A 27872-nucleotide genomic window follows, 5' to 3' on the forward strand; every position below is an offset into this window, starting at 1 on the left:
AGCACCAGCGTGGGATGAGGCTGGGGTCACCCTAGTGATAAAGTGTCTAGAGCTGGGTGCCATGGTGGGCACAGGTGCTCAGGGACAAGGGATGGGGAACCAGGAGTGTTCTGGCATGAAGGACAGTGCTGGGGGGCCATGACATGGCTCTGGGGTGAGTGATGGTGTCCACTACCTGGGATGGGGAACCAGGTGTGTCCTGAAGCAAAGGATTCATGCCCAGGGCCAGGGATTGGGGGACCTTGGTGTCACCAGGGTGAAGGTGCCCAGATCCTAGGACCGGGGTCCTGGGGGGTGTCCCATGGATGTGGATGAGTGTTGGCAGTGTGGAGAGACCTGCACCAGGGAGCACAACATGGGGCTGGGCAAGTGGGTGCTGCTGCTGGAGGAGTTGGGGCAAGAGGGGCTGGATACCTTGCGCAGCATCAAGGATGCACTGGACCCCCCACAACCTCATGAGCCCCAGCAAGGTACCAGCACCAGGCTGGTGTTGCCCCAAATCCCCCATCCCACCCCTGTGGGTCAGAGACCCTCAATAAACCCCTTTGTACTTGCAGCCTCCATGCACTGTGATGTCTTTTGGGGTGACAGGACACCCCAACCCATCCCCAGGGTTTCCCTGCCCCAAGCAGTGCATACCCTCAGGGTGGGGGAACTGGTGGGGTCCCACTTTAGCCCCTTCCCCAGAGCTGTGGGGTTGAGAGCTTTCCAGGCTATGTTGGCCATCCCCACACCAAGGTAGCTATAGAGAAAGGGGCACCAGCACCCTCTGCTTCACCAAGAAAGCCAGTGAAATAAAATAGCAGTGACTATTTTATTGAACATTGGTTTAACACCATATCAAAACACCTTGACTAATGAAGGAAGCCCCCCCTCCCCCCCCCCCCAGCTGTGAACTCTTTGAAGGTTTTGGGTTTTTTTCCCCTTGTTTTTAATATATAAATACAGAAAGGTTTCCCACAGGGGCACAGCCACCAGCAGGGTAGGCCTCACCAGCAAAAACATACCCACCACGCACCTGGCTGGGGGATCACTGTCAGGAACTGACTCAGTCTTGGCACCTCTGGCAAAGCCACTGCCATGGCCTGGGGTGGCCAGGGAGAGGCCATCGAGGACCTTCCCCATCCCCTCCTCAAAAGGGTTCGACTCCAAGGAGATGGCAAGGAAGGAGTTTTGGCAAGAGGAGCCCAGAAAGGGGTGGCAGAGGGGCAGTGGGATGCTGCAGCTCTCCAGACTCTGAGTGGTTATAGCTGAGTTAAAGAGTGACCAGTCTGTAAACATCACTGGGGCAGGAAAGCTCAAATCAAAGAACGTGACAATCAACACAAAGCTTCAGTTGTGGTTAGTGGTTTTTTTCTTTTTTTTTTTTGTTATTCATTGTAAACACTTGATACAGACCCCTGTGGCTCAGCAGAGGGGAGTAGTGTCCCTGTTCCCAGCATAGGGCAGAGTCCCCCATCTCATACTGCTGGGCCTGGGGTGGAGATCTCCAAAGGGGAGACAAGAAAGAGGAGAAAATTCCTGTTGAGTCAGCGCAAAACCACCGAGCAGATCCCATGGGGCAGGTCCAGGTGGGGGTTGCCGATGAGGAATGCCACATGCTCTGTTTGGCCAGCTGTTTTCCCCCAACAGTTCCCCCTTTTTTTGGGGGGTGAAAAGCCAAACATCATGGCAGGGTTTTGGCTGAGGGTGTCCCTGGGGCCTCCCTGGCAGGAAGAGCTCTCCTGGTGACCAGCAACTGTGGAGGGGAGAGTGGGTCGCTCCACTGGTCTCACACTCGTCTTCTCCTGGATGGTTCTTTATTTTAAATTGTTTAAATAGTAACAATAATAATAATAAAAATTAAAAAAACAGAAAAAAGGGAAAAAATACAATAAAATCCAACAAACCAAACTAAAATATAATAATAATAAATTTAAAAAATCACTGTTGTCCCAAGTGGGTTCAAGTTTCTGAGTTTTATTTCTGTCTTCTCGAGGAATTTAAAGTCAGCCCAAAACTCCAGGAGGGGCGGGGGGATGGGGAGAGGGGGTACAGCAGGTATAGCAAGGTGCCCTGAAAAGGCAGAGAGAGATGATCCCAGGTGAGGAGCAGGACAAGAGGTAACAGCCTCAAGCTATGCCACCAGGGGAGATTTAGATTGGATATTAGGAACAACTTCTTCGAGAGGGTGATCAGGTATTGGAACAGGATGCCCAGGGCAGTGGTAGAATCACCACCCCGGAAGTGTTAAAAAAACACATAGATGAAGCCTGCAGTGATACGGTTTATTGGTGGTCTTGGCAGTCCTAGGGTAATGGTTGGACTTGATGATCTTAAAGGTCTTTTCCAACCTAGTTAATTCTATGATTCTAGAAGCCACAGCCAGCCCATTCTACCCTCCCAGCCCAGGATTTAAACCCAGCACAGGAAAATCTCATTTGTCCAGCCCACCGCAGGCTCACCTCAGAGAGAAATCAGCAAGTACACCCAGTAGGTCAATTGGAAGGATGCTCCGGGCAAGATCTGTTCACTTCAAACCATGAGTCTATACAGCTGCAGAGAGGAAAGCATGTCACCACCATGCTGCTGAGCCTCAGGATGTCCCCAGCTGTCCCCCTGCCACCCATCTGGCTGTGTCCCCTGGTCCCTGTGCAGTACCTTTTGTGATAGATGCAGAGGCAGGGCAGCCTGGCTATCATATCCCCCTGCAGCAGCTCCTCCAGGCAGATCACACACTCACCAGAGTCTTTGGTCAGCACGTCATCTGGGAGGAGAGGAGAGGGCAGCGATGAGATGTGGTCCACTGTGGAGGTATTCCCATTCCCAGGATGGAGGGAAGCCCACGGCCACCTCTGTGGAGGCAGCCAGAATGGGGCTGGATTCCAAAAAGGCACCACTGAGTAGGGGGTGAGCATCAAGAGGATGGAAGATGCAAGGAGATGCTCAGCCCAGTAAGCTTCACTGCTAGCAAGGGGAGGAAAGCAATGACACTTCTGAGGGGCAACCCAGGAGGACACATCCCCTACCCCAGGCAGGACACCCAGACAGGACAGGTCCCTCTGACACAGCACACTGCAACACGGGGAGGGGGCTGTCCCCCAAAGGCACAAGCAGTGGGGTTGAGCCATGTCAGGAGAGCAGAGCTGAGCAGGGACTGTGAGCTGCAGCATCCCACTGGAGCATAGCCCTTCAGCAAGCCCATCCAAACCACCTGCTCATGCAGCCTGTGGTGTCTCCAGCCTGCCTGGAGCCATCCCAAGCCAGCAGGACACTGTGTCCCTTGCAGAACCTGGCTCTTACCATTGTAGGAGAGGCGAGGTTTGCTCAGACACATAATAAAGTGCATTTCCATCTCATCAGAAGCCACTGATTTGGAGCAAATGGGGCACTTGAAACCTGGAGGGAGAGCGGAAAGAGCCCTTAGTGAAGGAAACAGAAAAGTCTATCCCACATCCCAGCAGCAGGCAGCCCCTCACCTGCTGCTTGCATGGTGGCACTGACCCCATGCAGTGCCCACTGGACACCTGCTCATCCTGTGCTGGCTGCCAGCAGTACCAGCATGGGAGACAGCCATCTAAGAGGGGATAGCTGCCTGAGCTGGCATGCCAGTCATCCCCATGCCTGCTGTGCAGAGGGCACAGGGAGCGTGCCAAGGCAGAGCACATGTGATCACCAGCTGCTGCCAAGCCTTAAAGGGTGAGAGCAACCAGGGGCACACAGCACCTGCAGCTGGCAAGGGCAGGGGCACATCTCTGTGCCTGGACGGTGATGTCCCTGCTGCCACAGCAAGCCAGGAAAGCTGCAAGGAAGAAGGGTTTGCTGTTAGGGCTGCAGCAGAGGACTGGCAGGCCAGAGCCATGAGCCCACATTGCTGCTTTCTCCAGCTTTTGGCAGGAGTGAAGTGGGTGCTTAGCCCTCCAATGCCAGCCACCAGCTCCAGGAGCAGGGGACCCTGCAGGCTGGTGTCCCAGAATGATTTTAGCACTGCCTGGCGACTCAAATTCTTGGATGCATCCTTTCTTGGGCATGAGGATGGAGCCCATCTGGTGCCAAGGTATTCCACAAGTGCCACCACAAACTTGAGCTATACAGACTGCCATGGCATAATCCCCAGCACCACCGAGCCAGGATGCCCCAAACCCAGGCTTACTAAACCCCAAACTCTTAGGGAGTAAAACCCCAACCAGTCTTGCAGGTCATCCACCCTGAACTCTTGTTGTCCCACTGCAGCCAACTCAAGGCCACACAGTTTATCACTGTCTAGTGCAATGGGGCTCAAGCTGCCGCAGCTAAACACATGCATGCCACCATGGGTTTGCACCAGAATATCTATCAACTCCCTGCCTGCAGAGAGGGTAATTTAAGGACCTGACTTCTAAAAGCAGATCAGATTTGACTGCAGTGCTGCTTAAGAGCTTTCTTATATATGCAAAGGCTGCTCAGGAAAGGAGAGGAATGTACACAAATTTTCTAAGGATGAATCAGGTTCTTGTTTACTACCACATGGACATGGCAAGTGCATATTTTTTGCTTCTTGGAAAGGAAAAAGTGTGGGTGGCTTCAAGGGTAGGCAGGTCAGACCTCTGCCATGCAAACAGCCAAGATAATCTGTATTTATCATTGCTACTAATGAGAGCAGTTACTTCCCAGCTCCTAAGACAGGGATGCCAACTCCTGCCCCTCTGGAGGGTGGTTATTCCCAGGGAGGGCACAGCAAAGATGAGCATCATGGATAGCAGGGAACTGGCTCTAAAGGAACCTGCTAAAACAGGGAGCCCTTCCGGCAGAGTGTCACTGCAGGGACACATCCCTGCCACAGGGTCTCTGATGCGAGTCCAGCCTTGTTTGCACCAAGGCCTAGATAAAAGGGCAACATCAGCAGCTGGAGCCTCATGGGCAGCAGCCCCAATCTGCCTTCTCTCTAGCCTAATTTTACTCCTGACTGATTTATACCTTGTGGCAGCAATGCCCATTAGCTGAAATAGTTGGGTGTTATTTTTCCTTCTCCCAAGTGTTTATCCACCTGGTGTATTTATAGGGCAGGCTCAGATAGCCTCTCAGCCTGCCTCCTGCAAGACCCAACTAGCTTCCCCTTGCAAGACACCTTTCCTGTCACTCAGCTCCCCTGGCAGCCTGCCTGTCTCCAGCTGAACCCATCCTGGTTGAAGGAGGATGGTCTCCCAGCACCAGCAAAGCTCTGGGGACTGGTTCCCAGTGCAAGCCCCTGGCACAGGGTGGCTGCAAAGGGCTCCCTTTGGGAAAGGTGTTCCAGCTGCCAGCTTGGTGTCAGGATAAGGCATTTGCAGAGGTGAGGTACCATCCCCCATGCACCACAAGGGAAGACCTCATTTTCTGTGTTTGTGTCCCCTTTTTCTGTGTCAATGTGCTATTTTAAATGGCTGCACCAGATCAACCAGCTTCAGCAGCATCCAAAGGGATCCAGTGAGATATGTAACCAGGGCAAAAGGTCCTGAATGAGACCACCCAGCCCAGGGCACGAAGCAACGGGAGCCAGGGAAAGAGCAGGGCCCTTTACAAGTTCTGGTGAGCACTGTTGCCATGTCTCCAGGCCTCTTTGTTAGCTGGAGTAGCTTTAGCAGTTATAAATAGCCGGCATGAACACCTATCACGCTCCTCAGTGCTCCCAGAGCAGCTGGCAGAGGAACAGGGACCCCCAGTGCCACCACAGCCCTGTGATAAGGATGTGGGGACATTGTGCAGACGGAAGGGCCCAGGCTCAAACCCCAGCACATGTGTAATGTGCTCCAGGCACAGATGCCAGCTGCTGCATGGGTCTGGGGGCTGAGCCAAGTGCACATGCTTTCCTGCCTCTGCATTTCACAGGACAGAGCAGCGGGGTGAAAATGCAACTCCATAAATTCCTAGGTCCAAGCAGGAGGGAGGAGCTGGCATGGAAAGGCCCCTGGGGCAGGGGGGCACCCTGCACCCCAGCTGTCAGCACAAATACTTGGCATTGCAAAAGTAAATGCCTGCATCCCCCTCCATGGCAGGCACTGGAGCCTGGGAAAGGGGAGGCAGGGAAGGGGGTTTAGCTCCTTCACCCCTTCTCTGGGTGACCTTTGGGGGAATGTTGTGGATGGAAAACCCAGTGAGGCCAAGGGACACCCAACAGTGGAGCCCAGTGCCATGGAGCATCCCTCTGTGGCTCAGGCAGGTGCTGGGGCCCAGAGCTGGTCCTGCAGATGAAAGGGCTGCTCCCCCCATGGCCAGCCCTCCTCCAGGCTATGGGATTTTCCACATTCCCAAAAATCCCTGTTAATTTATTCTAAGATGCCAGTCCAAGCAATGAAGGAGATTACATTTTGACAGCTTCTCATGGAAAATTCTGCTCTCTCCTTCCTCCTCAAGCCCTTTTCACCCTCCTCCCACATGCATGGAAAAAAAAAAAAGAAAAAAGGAGGAAGGGCCCAGCTACTTTTTCTCACCTGGGCCTCCCACATCCATTGGGGAGGCTTAGGGATGCTCCAGGGAAAGGCCATGGACCCTTCCTCCTTCCCAAGGCACCATGGGCAGCTGGTGATACTCCTGCCTGCAGCACGTTAAACCCGAAGCTGGCAATGTCACCGCATGTCACAGAGATGTGCAGGCAGGCATCAGCTCTCACCAAGAGCAAGTGAGGAAGAAGAGGGGAAACAGGCTGTCCCAGAAAGGCAGGTTCAGATCCAGACCTAGACTCATATCCTGCACAAGACTTTGAGAAAGCCAAGAGCTTCCCAGGGCTTTGAGAGACAGGTTAGCAGGCAATCTCAGCTCTCTGACAGCTTGGTCTAGAAGCTGAGAGCAAACAGCAATGGTGATCTCCAGAGGCTACTGCCCTTTAAATATTCTTAGGAAGGTTACATGGTTAATTTTAGAGAGCTGGGTGAAGCAGAGCTAGGAACCTCTGAAAACCTCCAGCAGGTCCTATGCAAGTTGAAAAAGCCCCGCAGTTAATTCTCACAGTGCCAAACAAACCGCCACACAGGCTGCCAGAGCTTTGGTGGTGGTGGTAGGGTCAAGACACCTTTCCAACCCACCTGCAAACATCTGAAACACAGCTGGGACAGGAAATTCCCATCACTTTTGCCTACAAGTAATACCCACAGCAACCTGTGCAGCTTAGAAAAGCCACTAAGCACTACAATGTGGTCAACCACAACACATCCTGCAAATGGAAGTGGCTGCTCCCCTTGGGGATGGGCAGGATGGTATCCATGGGAACTGTAAACACATCCCTAACCACAGGAAAAGGCACATGACATGTCCACATTCAATCACCAAACCCTCTGCTAGCTTGGTGTGCCTTCAGCAATGGGAAGAAGATGCTGGTGAGGGATGATGTGCCCTGAAGGTAGGGGAAAGCAGCAGCCCAGGCACAAGCAACCCACCATGTACAGAGTAGCACTCACCAGAGTCATAGCCAGCTGCCCAGGAACCCGCTACCACAGCGGGATAAACCAGAAGCCCTGCATACAGCAGCATCCCCAGAATATGCCTACCTCAGGAGGGGTCCCTCCCTCTATGCCACCACCCCATGGGACAACCTGATCACCAGGGGACTCAGGGATAAGCCCCAGGTTGCCTGATGTGCTATGCAGCTGAAGTGGACATCTCCATGTGTCCAGAGGGCATCCTGGGCCCCTGGCCAAGGGAGCTAGCTTACACCAGGTGAGGATGTGCCCGAGCACAAGATGAACACAGGGAATATTTGGTCCAAGCATGCAGCTGGAGTAGAGTCTTGCTGTCTCCTCCTTGCTGAGCAAACCCAGAGCATCCCAACGCCTTCTGCAGCTTCCCTGACTTCACCAGCTGAACTGGCATCAGGTGGAAGCTGGAAGAGATGGATCACATTTAAAATAATATACTAGTGATAGAAAAGGATAGAAAGACTGAAAGACCCCATCTATGGGCCCAGTTGGTCAATCCGAAGCAGAGAAGTATGTGGGGTTGGGTGAGGTGAAGGGACTCTGAGTCCTCCACTTCCTTTACCCCTCATGAGCTCCAGCACAGCCTGGACTCCTCCCATGGAGGAGTTGTCCTCCTCACCAGCCAAGTGAAGGAAACCTGCAGAGCCAAGATATTCAGACTTGACATTACCTGGAAAATGAATTCACTCCTCATTTTTCTAAAGTGACCCCAGCTGCAGCAGAGTATATTTTTCACATCGGGGCCAGTCTAGACTGCTCCAAGGGCTACTGCATGAACTGTCAGTCGTTTAATTTGCTCAAAGGCTTGTTGTTGCTCAGGGCCCCATTTGAAATCATTCTTCTTCCGGGTCACATGATAGAAAGGGCTTACAATCGAACTGTAATTTGGGATGTGAATTCTCCAGAACTGCACAGCACCTAAGAAAGCTTGTGTTTCCTTTCTGTTAGTGGTTGGAAACATTGCTGTTATCTTGTTGATCATACCTGTGGGGATCTGTCTACATCCATCTTGCCATTTTATTCCCCAAAATTGAATCTCCTGTGCAGGTCCCTTGATCCTACTCTGGTTTATGGCAAAACCGGCTCTCAGCAGGATTTGGAATACTTTCCCCCCTTTCTCAAAAACTTCTTCCACTGCATCACCCCACATGATAATGTCATCAATGTATTGCAGGTGTTCTGGAGCATGCCCCTGCTCCTGTGCAGTCTGGATCAGTCCATGGCAAATGGTAGGGCTGTTTCCACCCCTTGGGTAGTCAGTTCCAAGTGTACTGGATGCCCTTCCAAGTAAAAGCCAACTGTGGCCTGCACTGCACACTGGAACTGATAAAAATGCATTGGCAATATCAGCTGTGGCATACCACTTGGCTGCCTTTGACTCCAGTTCATAACGAAGTTCTAGCATGTGCGGTACGGCAGCACTTAATGGTGGTGTGACATCATTCAGGCCACAATAGTCTACTGTTAGTCTCCTCCCCACATTAGACATTGACACTGGCCATATGGGGCTATTTAAAGGGTGAGCAGAGGTCTTGCTGATCACTCCTTGGCTCTCCAGTTTATGGATCAGCCTATGGATGGGAATCAGGGAGTCTCGATTGGTGTGATATTGCCGCTGGTGCACTGTTGTGGTCGCGATTGGCACTTGTTGCTCTTTGGCCTTCAGCAACCCCACAACAGAAGGATCCTCTGAGAGACCAGGCAAGGTGGACAGCTGCTCAGTTTCCTCTGTCTCCAAAGCAGCAATACCAAAAGCCCATCGGTACCCTTTTAGGTCTTTGAAGTACCCTCTCCTGAGGTAGTCTATGCCGAGGATGCATGGAGCCTCTGGACCAGTCACAATGGGGTGCTTTTGCCATTTCCTCCCAGTCAGGCTGATTTCAGCCTCCAGTACAGTCAACTCTTGGGATCCTCCTGGCACTCCAGAAATATAGATGGGTTCCAACCCTTGACAGCTTGATGGCATTAGAGTACACTGTGCACCAGTATCTACTAGAGCCTTATACTTCTGTGGGACTGATGTGCCAGGCCATCTGATCCACACAGTCCAGTAAATCCGATTATCCCCTACCTCCACCTGGCTGCAGGCAGGGCCCCTCTAATAATCATCAGAAGATTGTTCACTTATGTCTTGTAGACAGGGATTATTCTTTGTTATCACAGGAGCTGGAGTAAAATCAGCTCTTCCACTCCACCTGGGAACCTGTTCACCAGAGACTGAAGCCACAGCTTTCATGGAATGATCATCTTTGATCTTTGTTCTCCTCTTCAATTCACACACCCATTCCTCCAGAGCTGAGGTGGGTTTTCCATCTCACTTCCTCATGTCTTTTCCATGATCCCACAGGTAAAACCATAGGGTGGCCCGTGGCATGTACCTCCTGTATCTCCTCAGGCAGTAGGGTGCCTTCTGTTAATAGCTGAGATGTGGGTTGGTACACATGGGGAGCTGGATAGATCTTCATTCAATTGTTTGAACTCCTGGGACAGTTTTTCCACATCTGAAATGATGGAAGGGGTGATATTTTCTTTGAACTCTCTGAGTTGAAAAATCAGTTCATCCACTGCTGGTGGTGCTACGTCATGCCAGGTCATTGATGCCAATGAGTGGGTATATGATGATGGTGCACTCTGTGTAAATTTCTGCCACATGGGTCGTAGACATTCAACTTCATCTGGATCTATGGGTGCATTCCTGGCATCTGGCCTACAATAGATCATTTCTAGAAAGGCTGATCCCCTCAGAGACTGGATGCCTTTCTCTATTGTGGTCCAGTTGGCCAAAGAACTCATACCATCATCCTTGTAGGGAAACCTTTCCTTCACAGCTGCCAAGAGATACCTCCAAAAGCTGACAGCCCATTTCTCTTTTGCAACTGTTTTGTCAATTCCCCCTTCCCTAGCAAGTGATGCCAGCTGCTTGGCTTCCCTATCTTCTAGTTCATGACTGTCAGCCCCATTGTTCCATCATTGGAGCAACCACATGATGATGTGCTCCCCTGGATGATGGGTGAAATCTTTTCACATATTCTGTAGGTCAGTCGAGGTCCGGGGTTGAGAAATCACCTCTTCTTACTCTTCCTGCGAATCATGTAATAACTCTTGTTCAGATGCTGTCCCCTGTAGTAAGTGCACTAGTTCTTCATCTTTCTTCACTGTACGGGTTGCTCTTTGCGTCTCTTGTTTGCTTTTCTCCTTGTGTACAGGGGGAACCGATATTAGCACAAATTGGTCCTTTGGTTTACCTGCAGTCTGCCACTAGGGTTGGAATGGCTGCAGTATCTGTTGTCAGGTTTGGTGCAGCCCCTGTGCTTGGAGGTTGAGTAGCACCAGCAGCTGCACTCTGTTAATGTCGGAACTTGAGTAGCTGCTGTACTTTCAACTGGGGTTGGTGTAGCTGCTGTATTTGGAGTAGCTGTGTTGTCTGTTGCTTTGCCATCAGATCCAGAGACATCTTATTCTCTCTGAAGGTGCTGGATAGGGTTGAACAGGGGTCTGTAGGCATAGGCCAAGCACCAGCACATTACCATGATTTGTCCCTCTCTGATATGACCAGGATGACAACACACCTCATTTAAGTGTTTTACTAATTTTTCTGGATTTTGCACTTGTTCAGTGGTGAAGTTCCAAAGCACTGGAGGGGCCCATTGGCCTAGATACTTGCCCATACTATCCCACACACCCTGCCACTCATGACTGTCCAGCCTTAGGGAAAAGCTCTTGGTCCTCCTATATTGTCATCTAACCCTAGACAAGACCCAAACCTGACCCTGCTTAACTTTTGAGATCAGAAGAAATGGTCGTGGGTGAAACATACTCTGTATGTGTGCCAACATGGTGATCCCCATCACAATCAGCAGGCAGGTCTCAAAGGTATTCAAAGGCCATTCAAAAATTTCAAAACTCTCAAATGATGCTGTAAATAGTCTGGTGGGGGAGCTGGGGGTCACATGCTGACCACCCGAGGAGGAAACAAAAGATGTGTAATTGTTAAACACATCCATTACATACCTCCCGAAGTATAGAGGTGATGACCACACTGGGAACACAAGCCAGACCAGTTTCATGATCAATGAGTCTATTGTATTACAATTCATTACCATAATGTACAGCAAAACAAGAACCTTTGACCGGGCTCCCCAGCCGATAAACACTAACACAGCAAATACTGGCTGTAAGTAAGGTATGACATGCTGAAACTCTGAGATCAAGAGCAACAACTTTGAGAGCCAATAAATCAGCATCATGACGAGCAACTATTAATCTGAAACAATGAATGCTTATCACAAATACGATTAGACACACTCTGCTCAGATCTTTCATTACCTCAACAATTTGGTCCCCACATTAGGTGCCACAAAAAACTGTCATGGTTTAAACCCAGCCAGTAACTAAGAACCATGCAGCCGCTCACTCATTCCCCCCCTCCCAGAGTAAACGGGAGGAGAATCGAAAGAATGTAACTCCCATGGATTGAGATAAGAACAGTCCAGTAACTAAGGCATAACACAAAACTACTACTGCTACCACCAATAATAATGACAAGGGGAAATAACAAGGGAAGAGAATACAACTGCTCACCACCCACCGACCAATACCCAGCCCAACCCAAGCACTGATCTAGCCCTTCCAGGTAACTGCCCCCAGTTTATATACTAGCCATGACATGCTGTAGTATGGAATACCTCTTTAGCTAGTTTGGGCCAGGTATCCTGTTTCTGCTTCCTCCCAGCTTCCCCTCCTCCCTGGCAGAGCATGAGACTCAGAAAGTCCCTGGTCAGAGTAAACATTACTGAGCAACAACTAAAACCATCAGTGTTATAAGTGTTGTTCCCAGGTTAAAAGTCAAAAACACAGCACTGCACCAGCTACTAAGAAGGAGAAAAATGAATGCTATAGCTGAACCCAGGACAGTATCATCTTCTGAGACCATTACCCATCATGGAAATGATGCTCTATCAGCCTCTGAGCAATGTAGTTGGTGATGCTTCCTTGCAATGGGGCCAGGAGGCAGCCCACAGTCACACCAAGAACCTGTCACACCAAGGACTATGCTCCCTCTGCCAACAGAGTGCTTGCATTGAGTGCCTGGATGCCAGGGCACCCAGGGGAATCAGGCCCAAAGCCACCTCCTCTTGCAGAAGAACACAGCATCAGCTGCATGGGCAGATGCAGGAGCCAAAGCCCAATACGGCTCTGTGGTCCAGGGCACTAGGTGAATGCAGTGACAGTGCTGGGCTGTTGCGCAGCACAAGAGTTGACACGAGCAGGGACACATAAGCAGGAAGGAGTAAAACACTTAAGCAGCCTCATTTGCCACCTCTGAATAAGGCCCCTATGAGTGTCCTTTCTCCCAGTTCAAGGCTGCAGGGAGGTGGGAAAGCATAAAGGATGGCTCCAGGGTGGAAACAAGCATCCTACCTTCCTGGGGATGGAAGGGAGGCAGGGCTGGGGGATGCCAGTGAGCCAGCCCCAGATGATCAGCCAAGCAGCAGGGATATGGCTGGGATGGGACACCCCTGGATGGCAGAGCTTGGAAAGAAGCTAAATGGGCCTTGGCAGTGGTCCATCACTGTCCCACCCTACCATTTCCTTGCTGATGGAGTCAGTCCACTTTGCTGATCCAGGAGAAAATAAATGTTTGTAATGTGAAGTAGCACCCCAAAAAGAAGCTTCTTCTGTGCAAGGCAAGGTTTTGCAGTGTCTAAGAAAAGCTGTCCCTGACTTGCAGTGGCTCCTGGCAAAGTCCCTGTGCTGCAGGTGTTTGCCACTAGGTTGGCCACACACCAGCCAAGGGCAGCAGGGACAAGCCATGGGCAATGAAGCTGGCCAAGGCCAGCACCACCCTAACACTTGAGGCTTTGGAGATGCCTCTGCCCCCTCCCACCCAACTCAAGCCACAAAAAGAAAATGCAGCAGCAAAGAAAAGGCATCAGCTGGGATGCGGGACTGTAGGGATGCAGGACATGAGTGGAGGGGCTGGGTGGCATCATGTTGCAGCAGCCCAGGGTTGCCTTGCTGCAAGCAAGGAGGCAGAGATATTTTACTATATTGTATTTTTTTTTAGGCAGCTGGTTTCTTATGGGCACGGGGGGGAGGACAGGAAGAAGGAGAACAGATTGCAATACTGGGGCTGAGGAAAGACAGACAGTTGGGAAGGGGCAGGAGACACAAGTGAGGGAACCCCATAGGGACATCTGCTCCAGAGCACCCAAAGCCATTGAACCTCAGCAGATGGACACACCAAAGCCTTACAAGACACCTCCAGTGTGGCCTGTAGTGTGGACAGCTGAACCCAGGACAGGTACCTATGCTACAGTTAGGGAGCATCTCCCTCCTATAGCCCAGTCTACGCTGCAGAATAAGTTCCTCCAGACCTGGATGAGAAAGGCAACCTCACCCTGTCTGCGCCAGTCCTGCTTTACTGCAGAAATACACCCCCGGTTGCTGGGAACAAGCTTCATAAGGAAGTGTAGCCCAAAGCTAATTTTAGCATCCCAGAGAAAAGCAAAGTTAAGCAGAAGGATCCCAGGCAACAGCCCAGCAAAGGCATTAACACTTCAGACTCCTGACATGGGGCTGCAGGGCTTGAATTTACCGAGTTTCTAGATCATTCAGGGCTCCTGCTAGTCACAAAACCAGCCTGAGGCCATCTCATGGCACACAAGAGCAGCAGGGATGTCCTGGCACTAATTCCCTACCTCTCGAGGGAGGCTCCAGGTTTCAAATTCACTGCCCAAAGAGGACAGGAATCCTGTAGGCACCTGGGAATTTCCAAAGGGTTTGCCTATGCACCTGCTTCTTCCCTCCTGACTCTATTGCACAAAGGAGGAAGCCCAACCACAAACCCTGCTGCAGGCAGCAGCATCTGCAAGATGCACAGAGCCAACAGGGCAATGGGGGGGGGTGGGGGGTGGGGGGGGGTGGGGGGGTGTCCTGGGTGTCCAAATGAAGGATCACAGGGGATCTTCCAGCAGCAAAGTGGGATGTGGAGACTTGGGAAGCAGAGCTGAAAGGGAGAGTTGGGATGCTTTGGCTGGGAGGGAGCATTGAGGAAATGTCACATGGGGACCAGGTGTGAGTCACTCCTAAGCCATCATTGGGAGGCACCCATGGAGTCCCTGCTGTGGGCTCCAGCTGCTGCCAAGCTGCCAGAGGAACTCCTGCTTTCTAAAAGGCTCAATTGCAAAAGCCTGACCTAAGCTACTCCCAAACACAACCGGATCTGAGGATGTGGGGTGACACAGCAGCTCCCTAGCTCCCTCCCTCCTGAACCCTGGGTTTTTCTAAAGCAAAACACTCATGCCTTGCTGCCAAGGCTCCATCATGCCTCAGCTTCAGCTGATCTCCCTGGGGAGGATGAAGGGACACTCCAGAGAGACATGATGACATGCTCCAGCTTTGTGATGCTGGCAGAGGGAGCAGAGCACAGCACTGATCTCACCCATGTACCCCCTTCTGCCAGGAAACAATCCCATCTGGCTCCTGAGACACCTCCTCCCTGGGCAGCAAGACTCCCAGCCCCTAGGGTGTGTGGGAAGCACAAGGCACTGCTTTTCAGGGTAGAGAAAGGGCAGTTTTTAAGTAGCAGGCAGCAGAGACAAAATGCACATAGAGCTACAGCCACAGGCAGCACATGGCTGGGAAATGCCTGTGGCAAGTTAACACTTTTTTTCTGCAGAAAGACACCATTGGGAAAAAGCCCTAGGTGGGAGCACACTGCAGACCCTCAGCTGCCCCTGGCATGGTAGGAAGAGATGCATGGCAAAGAGCATCTTCCTGCTCCACAGGAGGGTCTGGAATTGCTAAGGGATGCCCAGTGAATGCTCCCAGCTACCAGGACAGCAGGGAGGGAAAAGGTGGAGTGCAGACCTGCAGGATGATCACACACCTCTGCTGTGCATGGTACAGGAGGGGAGGGATGCTCAACAGCACCAAACTGCCCAGCCAGTCAGCATGAGCTCCTCTTCTCCAGCCATAGATGTACATCCAAGCCAGATCCTGCTAGCAAGGCAAGATGGGCTGCACACCATGCCACAGGCAGGAACAACCCTGCCTGGCTGTCCCATCTCCTCTGCTCCTGCCTCCCCTCTTAGCTTCAACACATGCCACCCTCAAACACAGGAAGGGCTGAGCTGCCCCATAGCCAGCGGCACAAGCACAAGGGTGCTGTCTGCTTCATATGGTAAGCAAAAAGAAGTCAAATGTGTCTACAACCACCCTTGGAAGGGTAAGATCCAGGCAAACAGCAGACTTCAAGGGCTATGAAATCAACATTGCAATAAATAAGCAAATGGACAACAGCTCAAAGCAGCAAGATCTGGGTAGGGATAACCTGGAAGGCCAAGGCAGCTCAGGCAGGGTGCTCAGCTTCACCCCGTTCTGCTCAAAAGCTTAACAGATGTCAGGCCACAAAAGTGACCTCAGTACACACTGACTCAACCTCCCTGCAGACAGTAATTTAAGCCATCAACTCTCCCCCTTCATTTTCCCCAGCCACAGATGTACAGGCCTTGGATGGATGGATGGATGGATGGATTAAAAGGTGAATCCAATTTCCCTGCAGCACTGCTGATGAAATGCAGCTCCATCACTATGTAGGGAAAGCTCCCAAATGAATTACTCCAATTACCCTGGCTGCAGGAGGAACTGTGGGTTTTCCCTTGCTGGTGACAAAGACTTCTCCAAAAAATCCAATCCCCGAAACACCCACCACACCAAGCTGCAATGCAAAGAGTAGTGCCCCCAACACTACCACTGAGCTGCTGAGCCACAATCAGAGAAATCATGGAGAAAGTCAAGGGGAGAATGAAGCCAGCTGCCTTTTGAGGCAGCAACAGGCAAAGAGGCACAGAGGATGTGGAAACTCCTTAAAGCCAGCAGCCCCAGAAAATAAAATACTGGGCAGGGACACAGGACAGGGGAAGCATCACTCAGTTCTCCTGCCTTCCTGCTGCTTTCCTTCTCTTGCATTCCAGGCAACTGGCCTCTAAAAATACCCACTGTTGTCACGCAGTCCTACCTGCTAGGGCCAGGAAACAGGTCTGAGCAGCTTGCAGAGCAATTCTTCACCTGTGCCATTGTGCTTCCCTCACCAGGACCCATTCCAGCCCCATTTCTGTGCCTGGTGGGTGACAGTCTCTCAGGAACCATGGCTATAACTCAACCCAGCCTCACTGGAAATATACATCACTGGGGAATTTCTGTTAAAACTAGCAAAAGGGTAAGTATTTCCGCTGAATCTCTCTGCTCCTCTACAAAGCACTACCAGACTGTTGCACAAGGTGTACAGTCTCATTTCTGCACTGCTGATGGAAGGCCCACAGCTGCATGAGTGTACAGAGCCAGGAACTTCCCCAACCTGCTGTTGACACCAGCTGGAGCAGCTCAGCTCTGTGGGGAAGGAGGGGAGAGGAATCAGCTCCACCTTGGAGGTGCACTGCAGTCTCTCCAACAGCAAAGCACCATCCCTGCTCGCATTCCCCTCCTCTGCTCACATCCTGGCAGGGCAGGAAACCCACCAACAGCTGGGTTTTGCCCATGGGAAATGCTGTGCAGCTGCAGAAGAGGCCCTAGGCCAGCAGAGCTTCCTGCAGCTGCACCTCCTGATGGCCTCCCACCAGAAAGCACCAAGGCAAAGTTTGGCCAAAGCAGCACCTGCAAGAGAAAACAGGAGCATTCCCAAGTGAGGAGACCCAAGCCTCAAGTGGGTTCACCTGCATTTGAAACCTGCCTGGTGGGACTGGTGTAGGTGAGACATCTAAGGCCCAACTTTAGCCACTCCTGCTCTATCTGCAAGAAAAAATGGGTCTACCTCCACAGACAGAAGCTGATGTCCTGATGTACTGGAGCAGGAGGGCAAAATGCTCTGCATCACAGCCTGCTGCTTTACAGCATCACTTGTATAAATCTTAGAATCCCAGACTGGTTTGGGTTGGAAGGGACCTTAAAGCTCATCCAGTTCCAACTCCCTGCCATGGGCAGGGAAACCTTCCACTAGACCAGGCTGCTCCAAGCCCCGTCCAACCTGGCCTTGAACATTGCCAGTGATGGGGCAGCCACAGCTTCTCTAGGCAACCTGTATGAGTGTCTTACCACCCTTCCAGTAAAGAACTTCCTTATATCCAACCTGAATCTCCCATTTAAGTTTGAATCTATTGTCCCTTGTCCTATCACCAATTTCAATTTTCAAGGGAACCAAGAGAAAGCCAGGTCACATTTACTCAAAGCCAAGTATTCAGCACATCTGGTGTACCAGCAGCAGAGGCAATAAGACATGCCTCATGGTTGCCCACCAGGTGGCTGGGGTGCCACAGAACCAGTCCCTACAGAGGGAATTCATTCAAAGATTTCTTTGTTGCTTGTCTGATTTGTCATACGGAGATTACATGGGAGGAAAAAAAAAAGGCTTTCCCCCCCCCCTCCCTCCAAAGTGTTTTTTTCCTCCCTCCCTGCATTTCTCTTGAAATGAATTTTCAGCATTTAGCAGCATTTTCCCATAACTCTTCACAGCTCCCTTGGCCCAGTGCCAGCCTAGGTACCACTCCTCCACCAAAGATGTCTACAGCTGATTGATCCTCCAGACAGCAAATGACAGGGAGCACAGGAGCCCTGAGAGCACATTAATAAACAAGAGACGCTTTTACAGTTATTCCAGTCACCGGAACAAACAGCAAAACAAACCAGCATGGGACAAACTTAAATCATGGGCTGGGAAGACAATCTTGCCTAGGAAGTGGGTCAGCCCAGGGAGCACCCCTCTCAGCATCTCTGGAACACACGTGTGCGGAGGGGGGAAGAGGGCACCCAGCTCCCCTGTGCTGATTTAAGCACAGGTTTAAGAGAAGAGCATGCCCAGCCAAGCTGTTATCATGAACAGCAATTAGTGCCTGGCTCCTGGGCAAGGCAAAGAGATTTCAGACAGCACTGGAGTCAAGGCAGCACAGCTCTCACTCCAGAGACCAGAGATAACCACTGCCAGCTCCTCACACGCAATGCCAATGTTGACAAACTTCATCAGGCTGCAGGCCTGATATGCCTTCCAGTCTCCCATATGCTGGTATTCAGTACTTTGTTCTTCCAAGGCAGCTGCTGCCTCTTGCCCTGGGTGTATGCTGTCCTGCAGCTGGCTCGGAGAAGGCTGAAGCAGAAGAGCAAGCCCTCCGGATCCAAGGAGTCCAACAGCTGAATATCACCAGCCTGAGGAGTCATCATGGCCACTTCCAAATGAACCCTCACAACAAGCTAAGAAAATTGTGTCTGTTCAGCCTGGAGAAGAGAAGGCTGTGTGGAGACCTCAGAGCAGCCTTCCAGTATCTGAAGGGGGCCTACAAGGATGCTGGAGAGGGACTCTTCATCAGGGACTATAGTGATAGGACAAAGGGTGATGGATTCAGACTTGAAAGGGAGATTTAGGTTAGATATAAGGAAGAAATTCTTTACAGCAAGTGCAGTGAGTGGTGAGGCCCTGGCACAGGCTGCCCAAGGAAGTTGTGTCTGCTCCATCCCTGGCTGTGTTCAAGGCCAGGTTGGACAGGACTTGAAGCAACCTGGCCTAGTGGAAGATGTCCCTGCCTGTGGCAGGGGATTGGAACTAGATATCCTTAAGATACTTTCCAACCCTAACCATTCTATGATCCACAGGCCTGGCAATGCTGTGGGTGCCTGACCCAGATGCCAGGCAGTCACTAGTGCCAAACTCACAAAAAGACAGCTTGAGGACAGCCTCCTTTGGAAATTTCCACTGGCAAAAATAGATTTATAATGGCAAGTTCCTGCAGACCTTGGGGCGCCCTTCCCCTGACCTAGCACCCATAAGGGAGGAGAGAAGCACATACAATTTCTACATGTTGAAAAGTCGGTGTCAGGAAAGTCAGGGTTGAAAGTGGACTCACTGACTAGCCAGCTAGAATTAAGGCTTCTGGTTTTGGTGGAGACTGCAATGGCAGGACTAGCCCAGGAGTGAGGATTGCCAAGTGAGAAAAGGCTCAGGATTGAAGCTGGTAGAGAACAAGGGTTCACCACAGACATGCCTCTCCCCAGCCAGGCAGAAACCAGGGCTGCCCAGTACAGGTATTTACACAGACTTTCAGCTCATCCTCCAACAAGTGATCCTTATTTCACATCCCTTACTCCAGAACCAGATTAAAGAGCACTTCCAGCTAGTTTTACTCTCTAAAGCTGCCTGGAGAAGGACCAAACCCAACAGCCTGGCTGCCATCTCTGCACCAGCCACCCTTCAGTCTTCCCCAGGTGTGGTCCTCCTGCTCCAGGAAAGGTGCCGCTGAGAAAGTAGCAGCTCCTTTGGCAAAGGAGACCTCCTGACCTTGCTGCTGCCAGCATCTGTGACAAATAGCTTGTTTTGTCAGTGCATGGAAAGCTTGCAACATTCTTGATGGCACAGCACACAAGGATGAGCTAGGCATTTCCCTGGGCTAGCCAGCATATGAGGAGATATGGATTATTCAAACACTTGAGGGCTTTGGGTGATGAGGGGGAATTCCAGATAAGCTTTAAGCTATTTACAGCTTCTGCAAACTCCCTGAGATCCTCTGATGAAGATGAGTAGCATGAGTGATACCAAGAGAACCATACAAAGCTGGAGGCATGCAGCATTAAACCACATCTCCTTTTAATCCCTTCTTCCTAGCTAGCCTTGGCTTTGCTGAGAAGTCCTAATGGTCATGAAGCTACAGAGACGGGGTCAAGCACTACAAGCTAACTCCAAAGTTGCAAAAGCTGTTTTGTCATCTTCCACCTACATAAGCAGGAAGCAGATCTCAAACCCTGGGCAGAAAGGGAAATCCCAGAGCAGCTTAGGGTGGTGCTGGAGCAGTTACACTGCTTGTGTGGATCCAGACATGCCTTGGAAAATCCCCATCAGGAAGCAGGATCCACTTATCCAAGGATGTGCTGTTGCCTTAGAGGGAGGGACAAGCTCTACCACAAAGGTCAGAGCCCCCTCACCCACCCCATTTGAAAGACATTTAGGCTTTGCCATTCCTAAGAGCATCAGCTTTCCTTCCCTCACCCTGGAAGGGCAAAGGCCATTAGTAAACAACTGCTCCTGTTGTCCCTGCACCCCAGCAGCTGTGGCAGAGCCTGGAGGATTCAGCAGTGGGCTCTTCTTGCTGACTGTCATGACACACAGCTCCCTACAGTGATGCTGCAGCACATGCTGGCCCTGGGGACCACTTCACAATCTCCCCCTGCACAGGCTTCCCAGCACTTCTCTCTCCCTCTGGGCATGCCTGGCTCTTCTGCAAGCCTTCAACTGCAGAGGGGGGAAAGGAGTCAAGACTAGCCAAGGAAAAGATCTCAAGCCCACCCCATCTCACTCCTCAGGGTCCCTGCTGATAGGCCCAGCATCACAGATAGAGGGAGCAGCAAGGTGCCAAGCCTATCTGCATGCTCCTGTTATCACAGACATGCTGCTGCAACAGCAGCATTTTATCACTACTGTTGAGCCAGGGCTCCCTTGCTGTCCCACTGGGGTCCCCACAGAGCCTAAGCTGCACTTTGAGGCCCCTGGTTCCACCCCAAAACCCAAGTACTCCTGGAAGCGCAAGCCTATGTGCACAACCACTGGCACTGTCCAAGTCTCCGACCTGTGCAGAGGCAGGAGAAAAGGGGCAGGCAGGGCAAGGATCCACTCTCCAGACCTGTTAGTCACAGAGTTTGGGGGTTCCTCTCCTGAGGCAGTGCAGCAATTCAGGCAGACCCCAGGGATCCCCAGGCACACATCCTGCTGAGTGGGTTCAGTGTGTTGGTGACCCCCCTCATTCCCACCCTTGAGTCATATTTCAAAAGGAGCAGGGACAGTCAGGCACAGCAATGTCAGAACTCCTCTCCATTTACTGGAGCACTGAAGCAAGGAGCTCCTACCTGCCCTGCTATAGGTTAACCAGCTGCTATGGTTTTCAGGATGGTTTTTAAGCATCCTCTGCTCCTTTTACTATTAGTTAGCAATGAGGAAGAACCACCACCAAGAGAGGCTTCAGCAGGGACTGAACAGCTCTCACTGCTGCTTCAGCACAGCTCAAACATTCTCAGATGGCCTCAAAAGAGGCAGCAGAGAAACTCAGTTCCTGCAGCACTTCCCACAGCTCATGCTGCAATCTTCCAAGGCATTGGCTTTAACTTAGCAGCATTGTACTAACTCACTCGAGCTGTCAGAAAAAGCTTACTCCATTTTTCAGCTGGTTTATTTTTATGAGTAGGTCTTTGCCTCTCAGCATTGCAGCTTGAGAACTATCATTTAATGTAACTGATACTCTCAAAAGGACTACCTCTACGTACAGATTAGCTCCAGGGTGTTTCTGTAACAAAACCCTCCTCCCTCCAGCACCAGGCACAGCAGAAGGCCCCATGGCACTTGTCCATACAGAGACTTGTGAAATACCTGGAATAATGCTGTGCCTTAGTTTCTTTTGGTGTTTAAAACCCAGGGCGGCAGCACAATCTGCACAAAGTCATGGAGCAGGAAAGTTTGCAGAAGCACTTGGTTTCACATGCCAGCCAGCACTCTCTATCTGCCAGGAAGGACTGCAAGAACATGGCTTATCCGGATCAATAGGAAGAGGGACCAGAGTGTTCTACCATTGAGGATGTAATGCAAGACACAGAGCTTCCATCTGAGAAGAGCAGCCTCTGGAGACTGGGTAATAGGGAAAAATCCCAAGATGGAAGGAGGAAAATGGGCCCCCATATGCCTCATTTTGCACTTTGTTCTTGTCCACTGGTTCAGTTTCAACTGATGAGACATTGTCCCAAGGGGCATTATGAAATTCCCAGATCATGTCATGCAAAGAGAGCACTTACAGTGTTTGCAAAGGGGATGGGTGGGAGAGAAATCCCAGACTATTCCAGTAAACACAAGGAGACATCCCTGAAATTACTTCCCTTGTAGCAAGGAGGCAAAAGGAGGACCTCCCATCTTGCTCCCTGTACCCGACCAAAACTAGGTCAGTGACACAGCCCTACTCATAGCCAGAGCTCCTTCTCCAGACACCAGGACCCATGGAATGGTCCAGCCTGGAGGGTGAAGATGGGGACAACCTTACAATTCCCTTGAGTTGACATGTTTCCTGCAAGCTCCCCAGCCCCACTAAAGAGGCAGGTAGTTCCTCCTCTGCTTCCTCCACAGCACCACAACAGTGCCAGCTGGCTTCAATGAGAAAACCTGCTTTGGACTCACCCTGGCCCTTTATCAGGTAAAAATAAAGGGGGGGGGGAGAAAATCCCACACCTCACTTTCAAAGGCTTCCTCTACCCCTTTCCCAGCTTCCAAGGTGTGGGAACCACTACACCTGACTGGCACCCCCCAAACACCTTCAGAAGTGTTAGAAAAAGGGTGAAATTTTATGTTAAAAATAATTATATTTGAAAGTCTGTAAATCAATAGAAGGCCTTTATACATTGTAACTTTGCTGTTCTGTACTTTAGTTGTAATTTAGGCATGGGTGAATTTAAGTATTGTAAAACCTTATCCAAGCAGAACATACAGATTGACCAGAGGCAGCCAAGTGAAAACAAGAGAATGCTGGCATCCACATAATGGTTGGGGCCTGTCCAAAGAATAGACAGGTGAAAGGGACAAAGCGAGGAAGACTCCTTACTTTATCAGGACGACCACCACAGGGGGGCTGCACAAGCACTGAAGAGGCTGATGTCGTAATAGACTGATGAGGCAATCCCTGATGCATATGTATTAGTTAAGGTAGCAATTTAGGTTGAATATGCATTGATTGCGAAACTTCTTATGCAAGCGCGATGTGACAGGGTCGAATCCAGATTTGGGCGAATGCCCCTGGTTTCCCAGCGCTGCAATAAAGCACCTCATATAACCATTCCGGTGGTTATGTGTACATTCTTACGCTAACAGAAGCAGCATGAGGAGCTCAGCCTGGTCTTTAAAACTCAGTGCTCAAGCTACAGCACCTTCAGACTACTTTCCCCCAGAGAAAAGTGGGGAGGATGTGTGTAGGGTATCCACTGCTTCACATCCCAGAGCCAAGCCACCTGCCTTCCAGAAAGCTTCCTCCCTCGACCTTGACACAGACACCATCCCCAGCACCAGGGAGGGGATGAGGGTCCTTCCTTCAGGTTTAGCACAAGGGGCATTGACCAGCCAGCCAAAACGGGGCAGCTCCCCTCCCACCCTGGTCCGAGGCAAATTGTGCCCTCTGCCACACCCGGGCAGCCATTGAAAGAAATGAAGCCGTAGGGACGCTCCGGGGAGCCAGCACTCACCACTGTGCGAGCTGAACCACCGCGGTGCGATGTGGAGGGGCAGCGCGTCGGCCAGTGAGGCCCTGGCACCCAGGTACAGCATCCCGTCTCTATGGTGACCGCCTCCCGTTTCCTGGTAACCGTTGCCATGGGCGTACGTGGAGTCGGAGACCGGACCGCCGCCACCGCCGCCCGGAGCCCGCTCGGCCTCCCCTGCCGCAGCCGCGTACAGCCCGAAGGGGACGGCGCCGGCCGCCGCGGGCTCCATGCCCATACCAGCCACAGAGCTGACTGAGCGGCTGCGCAACCCCATGGCGCCACCGCCGGCCGCCCGATAATGGCCGAAAGGAGACGGCCCCCCCCCCTCCTCCTGGCGGCGGCACGGCACTGTCATCAGTCGACACCCCCGGGAAGGGGCCTCGCGAACGGGCCGCCGTACTCTGCTTACCCCCCATATGGGCACCGCAGGGCCGGAGGAAGGCGAGCGACAGCCTCCCGTGAGGAACGGGGCCGCGCCGCCCCCGGGAAGCGAGAAAAGGCGGAAGGAAGCAGGGGAGGCACGGGCAACTACGGGCGAAAACCCATCCCCGCTCCAGACATCCTCCCCGCTCCGAGGCCGCCGCCGTCACTCCCGGCAAGGACCGCCGAGGACTCCAGGGCCGCGTAGGAGATAAAGGGGAGACCGAGACGGCGAGGGAACTGGGATATGTGTGGACGCCAGCCGGGTCGCCCCACCCGCCTCTCTCCTGCCCGGGCCGCGGCCAAGCAGCCGGGCGACAATCAGCTGCTGCCCATGTGGCAGCAGAAGCGCAGGGCCCCACTCGGCTAGGCACGGCCTCGCTGCTAACCGCCGCCAGCCAGCTAGATGCTCGGCGCCGCGCCGGAGACAATAGAAACCAGTAATACGCATGCTCCCGCCTCCTCTCCCGGCCCGCCGCCTTTAACCCTTACACTGCTGCCTGTGTCTGTGCTCGCCGCTACGGTCATAGAGATACCGGGCCCGGGTGGGCGTTGCCCCGCGGAGCACAGCCCTCGACCCCACTCACCCCGCGGGCCTGCAGCGGGGCTGTAACTGTTATAAAGTACTCGGATAAAATCAAAGAATCAATTGAGTAAAATAATATATATCACTTTATTACAATAAATTTGGCAAGCGATAGCAAGCAAAACAGCGCTGGGTGGCCGGGGAGCCTCTGCTCCACCAAAGGTGCGCGCTCCCCTTCCTTGAGGTTGTGGTTCTTATAGTCCTTTGCTTCCGATATACGTGTCCTTCCGTGGTGTACTCTGCATCTGCGCCAGTCTGTTGTTAGGGGGTCTTTTCCTGCCTCCCGGTGGTCGCTGGGATGAAGGCCCTGTGAAATACGAATTCACTTCTCTAAACAAGATAACAAGGTTTTATTAAGGGACAAAGTCAATAAAGCAAAAGCAAACAGCGCTGGGTGCCTGACCGTAGCCAGAGGCACAAGTGAGTAGTATTTGTTACAGGCTTATATACTTTCACAATTCCATTAGTTACATATGATGCGTGGATAGACTCCACAACTAGTTAAAGTTGTAAAGTAGGTATGCTTTTATTCAGCGCTGAGGTGCATGGGGATAGCTCCTGCAAAGCATGCACACCTCAGGGTTGTTCTCCCTTTACATTTATTCTCTTAGGGTATACATAGACATGAGGTTGCTCAATCCGCCTATACATATTTATTATCTATCCCCACTTCGTATTATAATGAGCCGGAAGGTCTTTTGCACCTGCACAGTGCCCCTTCTGGTCATGGGCAGGGGTCTCAGGATGAAGTAAATGAGTCTTCCTCTTGTGAGTAGGGGTCTTCAAGATGAAGTAAATGAGTCTTCCTCTTCTTAAACTTTACACCTTTTAATCTTCAGACATGGCCTTAGGGTTTGGTCGGCGCTCAGTCTGCTTCTCCCCTACTTCTTAGTAGGACCAAACACCTGTGCTTTTGTCATGCTCTTAGGGCTTGGTTGCCCAGTCTGCCTCTCCCTGGCTTATCAACAGGACCAATCATCTGCTTCTGTCATTAGAACTAGCATCTACTTCTCCCCCTCCAGCAGTAATCAATGCCTTGGAAAGATGGCAAGGGCAGGTATTTAGGACAGACAATACTTTTGTTTAAGCAAAGGAATTCCTTTAATTCCCTTGTATAATTTCTCTGTATTACCCCCCTGTACATTGGTTACCCCTGTATCACATATGTAATAAAAAAGATAATGCTTGTTAATCAAATCATGCTTATACTAGTAAAAAAAAAAAAAAAAGAAAAAACATACCAAAACGGATGTCAACCTTAAATAGATAAGGAATAGGCCTTCTTAACCACAGAAATCCGTAATGTAAACAAACAAAATGTTAGCTTTGGATAGTTAAGGAATAGGCCTTATATTAGCCACAGATATCCGGTAATGTAAAGAATACTTGTGCAAGCTCTGTATTTTTGCAAGACATGATGAATTACCATTTGTTAAGCGAAGGTCACAAGACAATTACAAGAGAAAGACTTGGAGCCTTCATCCCAGAGACCACCGGGAGGCAGGAAAAGACCCCCTAACAACAGACTGGCGCAGACGCAGAGTACACCATGGAAGGACACGTATATCGGAAGTAAAGGACTATAAGAACCACAATCTCAAGGAAGGGGGGCACGCGCCTTTGTTGGAGCAGAGGCTCCTCAGCTGCCCAGCGCTGTTTTGCTTGCTATCACTTGCCAAATGTATTGTAATAAATTGATATATATTATTTTACTCAATTGATTTTTTGATTTTATCCGAGTACTTCATAACAATTTTGGTGCCGTGACTCGGATACAAGACAAGGTAGTGCGGAGCTCTCGTGTCAGGGAGGCGCCCCGTCTTCAGACGGCCCTGGCTTGGGATATCCCACTACACTCAACTGGATCAGCGAACTTCCAAATTGATACGCAAGCAAAAGAAAACCGGTGTACCCCTTAAATTTTGTGCACGAAGGTCGAGCGAAGACTCAGGAGTGAGTAAGTATAGGCCGGTATTCCGTTCAGTTGGGGTTGGGTTCCCCGGAGTGTGATTGTGTGAGACGTCCTTCTGGACGAAGCGAGTGTGGACCCTCTAGTAGTGCAGACCCTCTAGTAGTGTGGTTCCCTACTACCGCGAGGAACTGGGCCACAAACGAGGGGAGGTTTTTGAGTGTGTGAAAGAAGGCACTCCGGAAGATGGGACAGATGAAAGGCAAGCCGTCTATGTCCATGGGGAGGGAGTCTCGGATGCAGCTCCCAGAAATATCCCTGACAGTCCTTTAGGACTAATGATTAAGTATTGGAATGACTTCCCTTCTAGGAAAGGGAAGGATAAACGAAAAATTATACATTATTGTGTAGAAGTATGGGGAGGACAGAAAATTAGAGCCGACAATTTATATTGGCCAGTTTTCAGTTCATTTGAAGACTTGTTGTGTAATTAGTGCAGCCCATTTACTCCAAGTAGCATCAGTTGCATGATGTGTAGAGGAGACCATGCCTTTGAACATCCAGCCCAGCACTGGCAAGCGGGGTGCCAAAAGGAGCTGTGCTTCAGTGCCAATCACTTCCGAAGCAGCTCGAACCCCTTCGTAAGCTGCCAATATCTCTTTGTCCGTTGGGGTATAGTTGGCCTCCGAGCCGTTGTATCCTCGACTCCAAAAACCAAGGGGTCGACCTCGAGTCTCCCATGGAGTTTTCTGCCAGAGGCTCCAGGTAGGACTATTCTCCCCAGCTGCGGTGTACAGGACATTTTTCACATCTGGACCAGTCCACACTGGTCCAAGGACCACTGCCTGAACTATCTCGCGTTTAATTTGCTCGAAGGCTTGTTGTTGCTCAGGACCCCATTTGAAATCATTCTTTTTCTGGGTCACATGATAGAGAGGGCTTACGATTGAACTGTAATTTGGAATGTGCTTTCTGCAGAACACCACAGCACCCAAGAAAGCTTGTGTTTCTTTCTTATCAGTTGGTGGAGACATTGCTGTTATCTTATTGATTACTTCTGTAGGGATATGTCTACGTCCATCTTGCCATGTTATTCCCAAAAATTGAATTTCCCGTGCAGGTCCCTTGACTTTACTCCGTTTTATGGCAAAACCGGCTTTCAGCAGGATTTGGATTATTTCCCTCCCTTTCTCAAAAACTTCTTCAGCTGTATCACCCCACACAATAATGTCATCGATGTATTGCAAGTGTTCTGGAGCTTGCTCCTGTTCCAGTGCAG

General features: G+C 51.1%; 1 protein-coding gene across 1 annotated transcript; it reads right to left on the bottom strand.

Annotated features, from left to right (window-relative positions):
- Positions 1-919: 919 nt before the first annotated feature.
- LOC117438205 (E3 ubiquitin-protein ligase ZNRF1-like) lies at positions 920-24508 on the bottom strand. The gene is given in 6 exon segments (XM_034073696.1): positions 920-1797; positions 2445-2535; positions 2641-2746; positions 3283-3378; positions 23661-23991; positions 23993-24508. Coding segments are annotated over 5 exon segments (693 nt in total). The 5' UTR covers positions 24095-24508; the 3' UTR covers positions 920-1797; positions 2445-2477.
- Positions 24509-27872: the final 3364 nt, after the last annotated feature.

The sequence above is a fragment of the Melopsittacus undulatus genome, assembly GCF_012275295.1.
Source record: "Melopsittacus undulatus isolate bMelUnd1 chromosome W unlocalized genomic scaffold, bMelUnd1.mat.Z SUPER_W_unloc_2, whole genome shotgun sequence".
NCBI classification, from domain to species: Eukaryota; Metazoa; Chordata; class Aves; order Psittaciformes; family Psittaculidae; genus Melopsittacus; species Melopsittacus undulatus.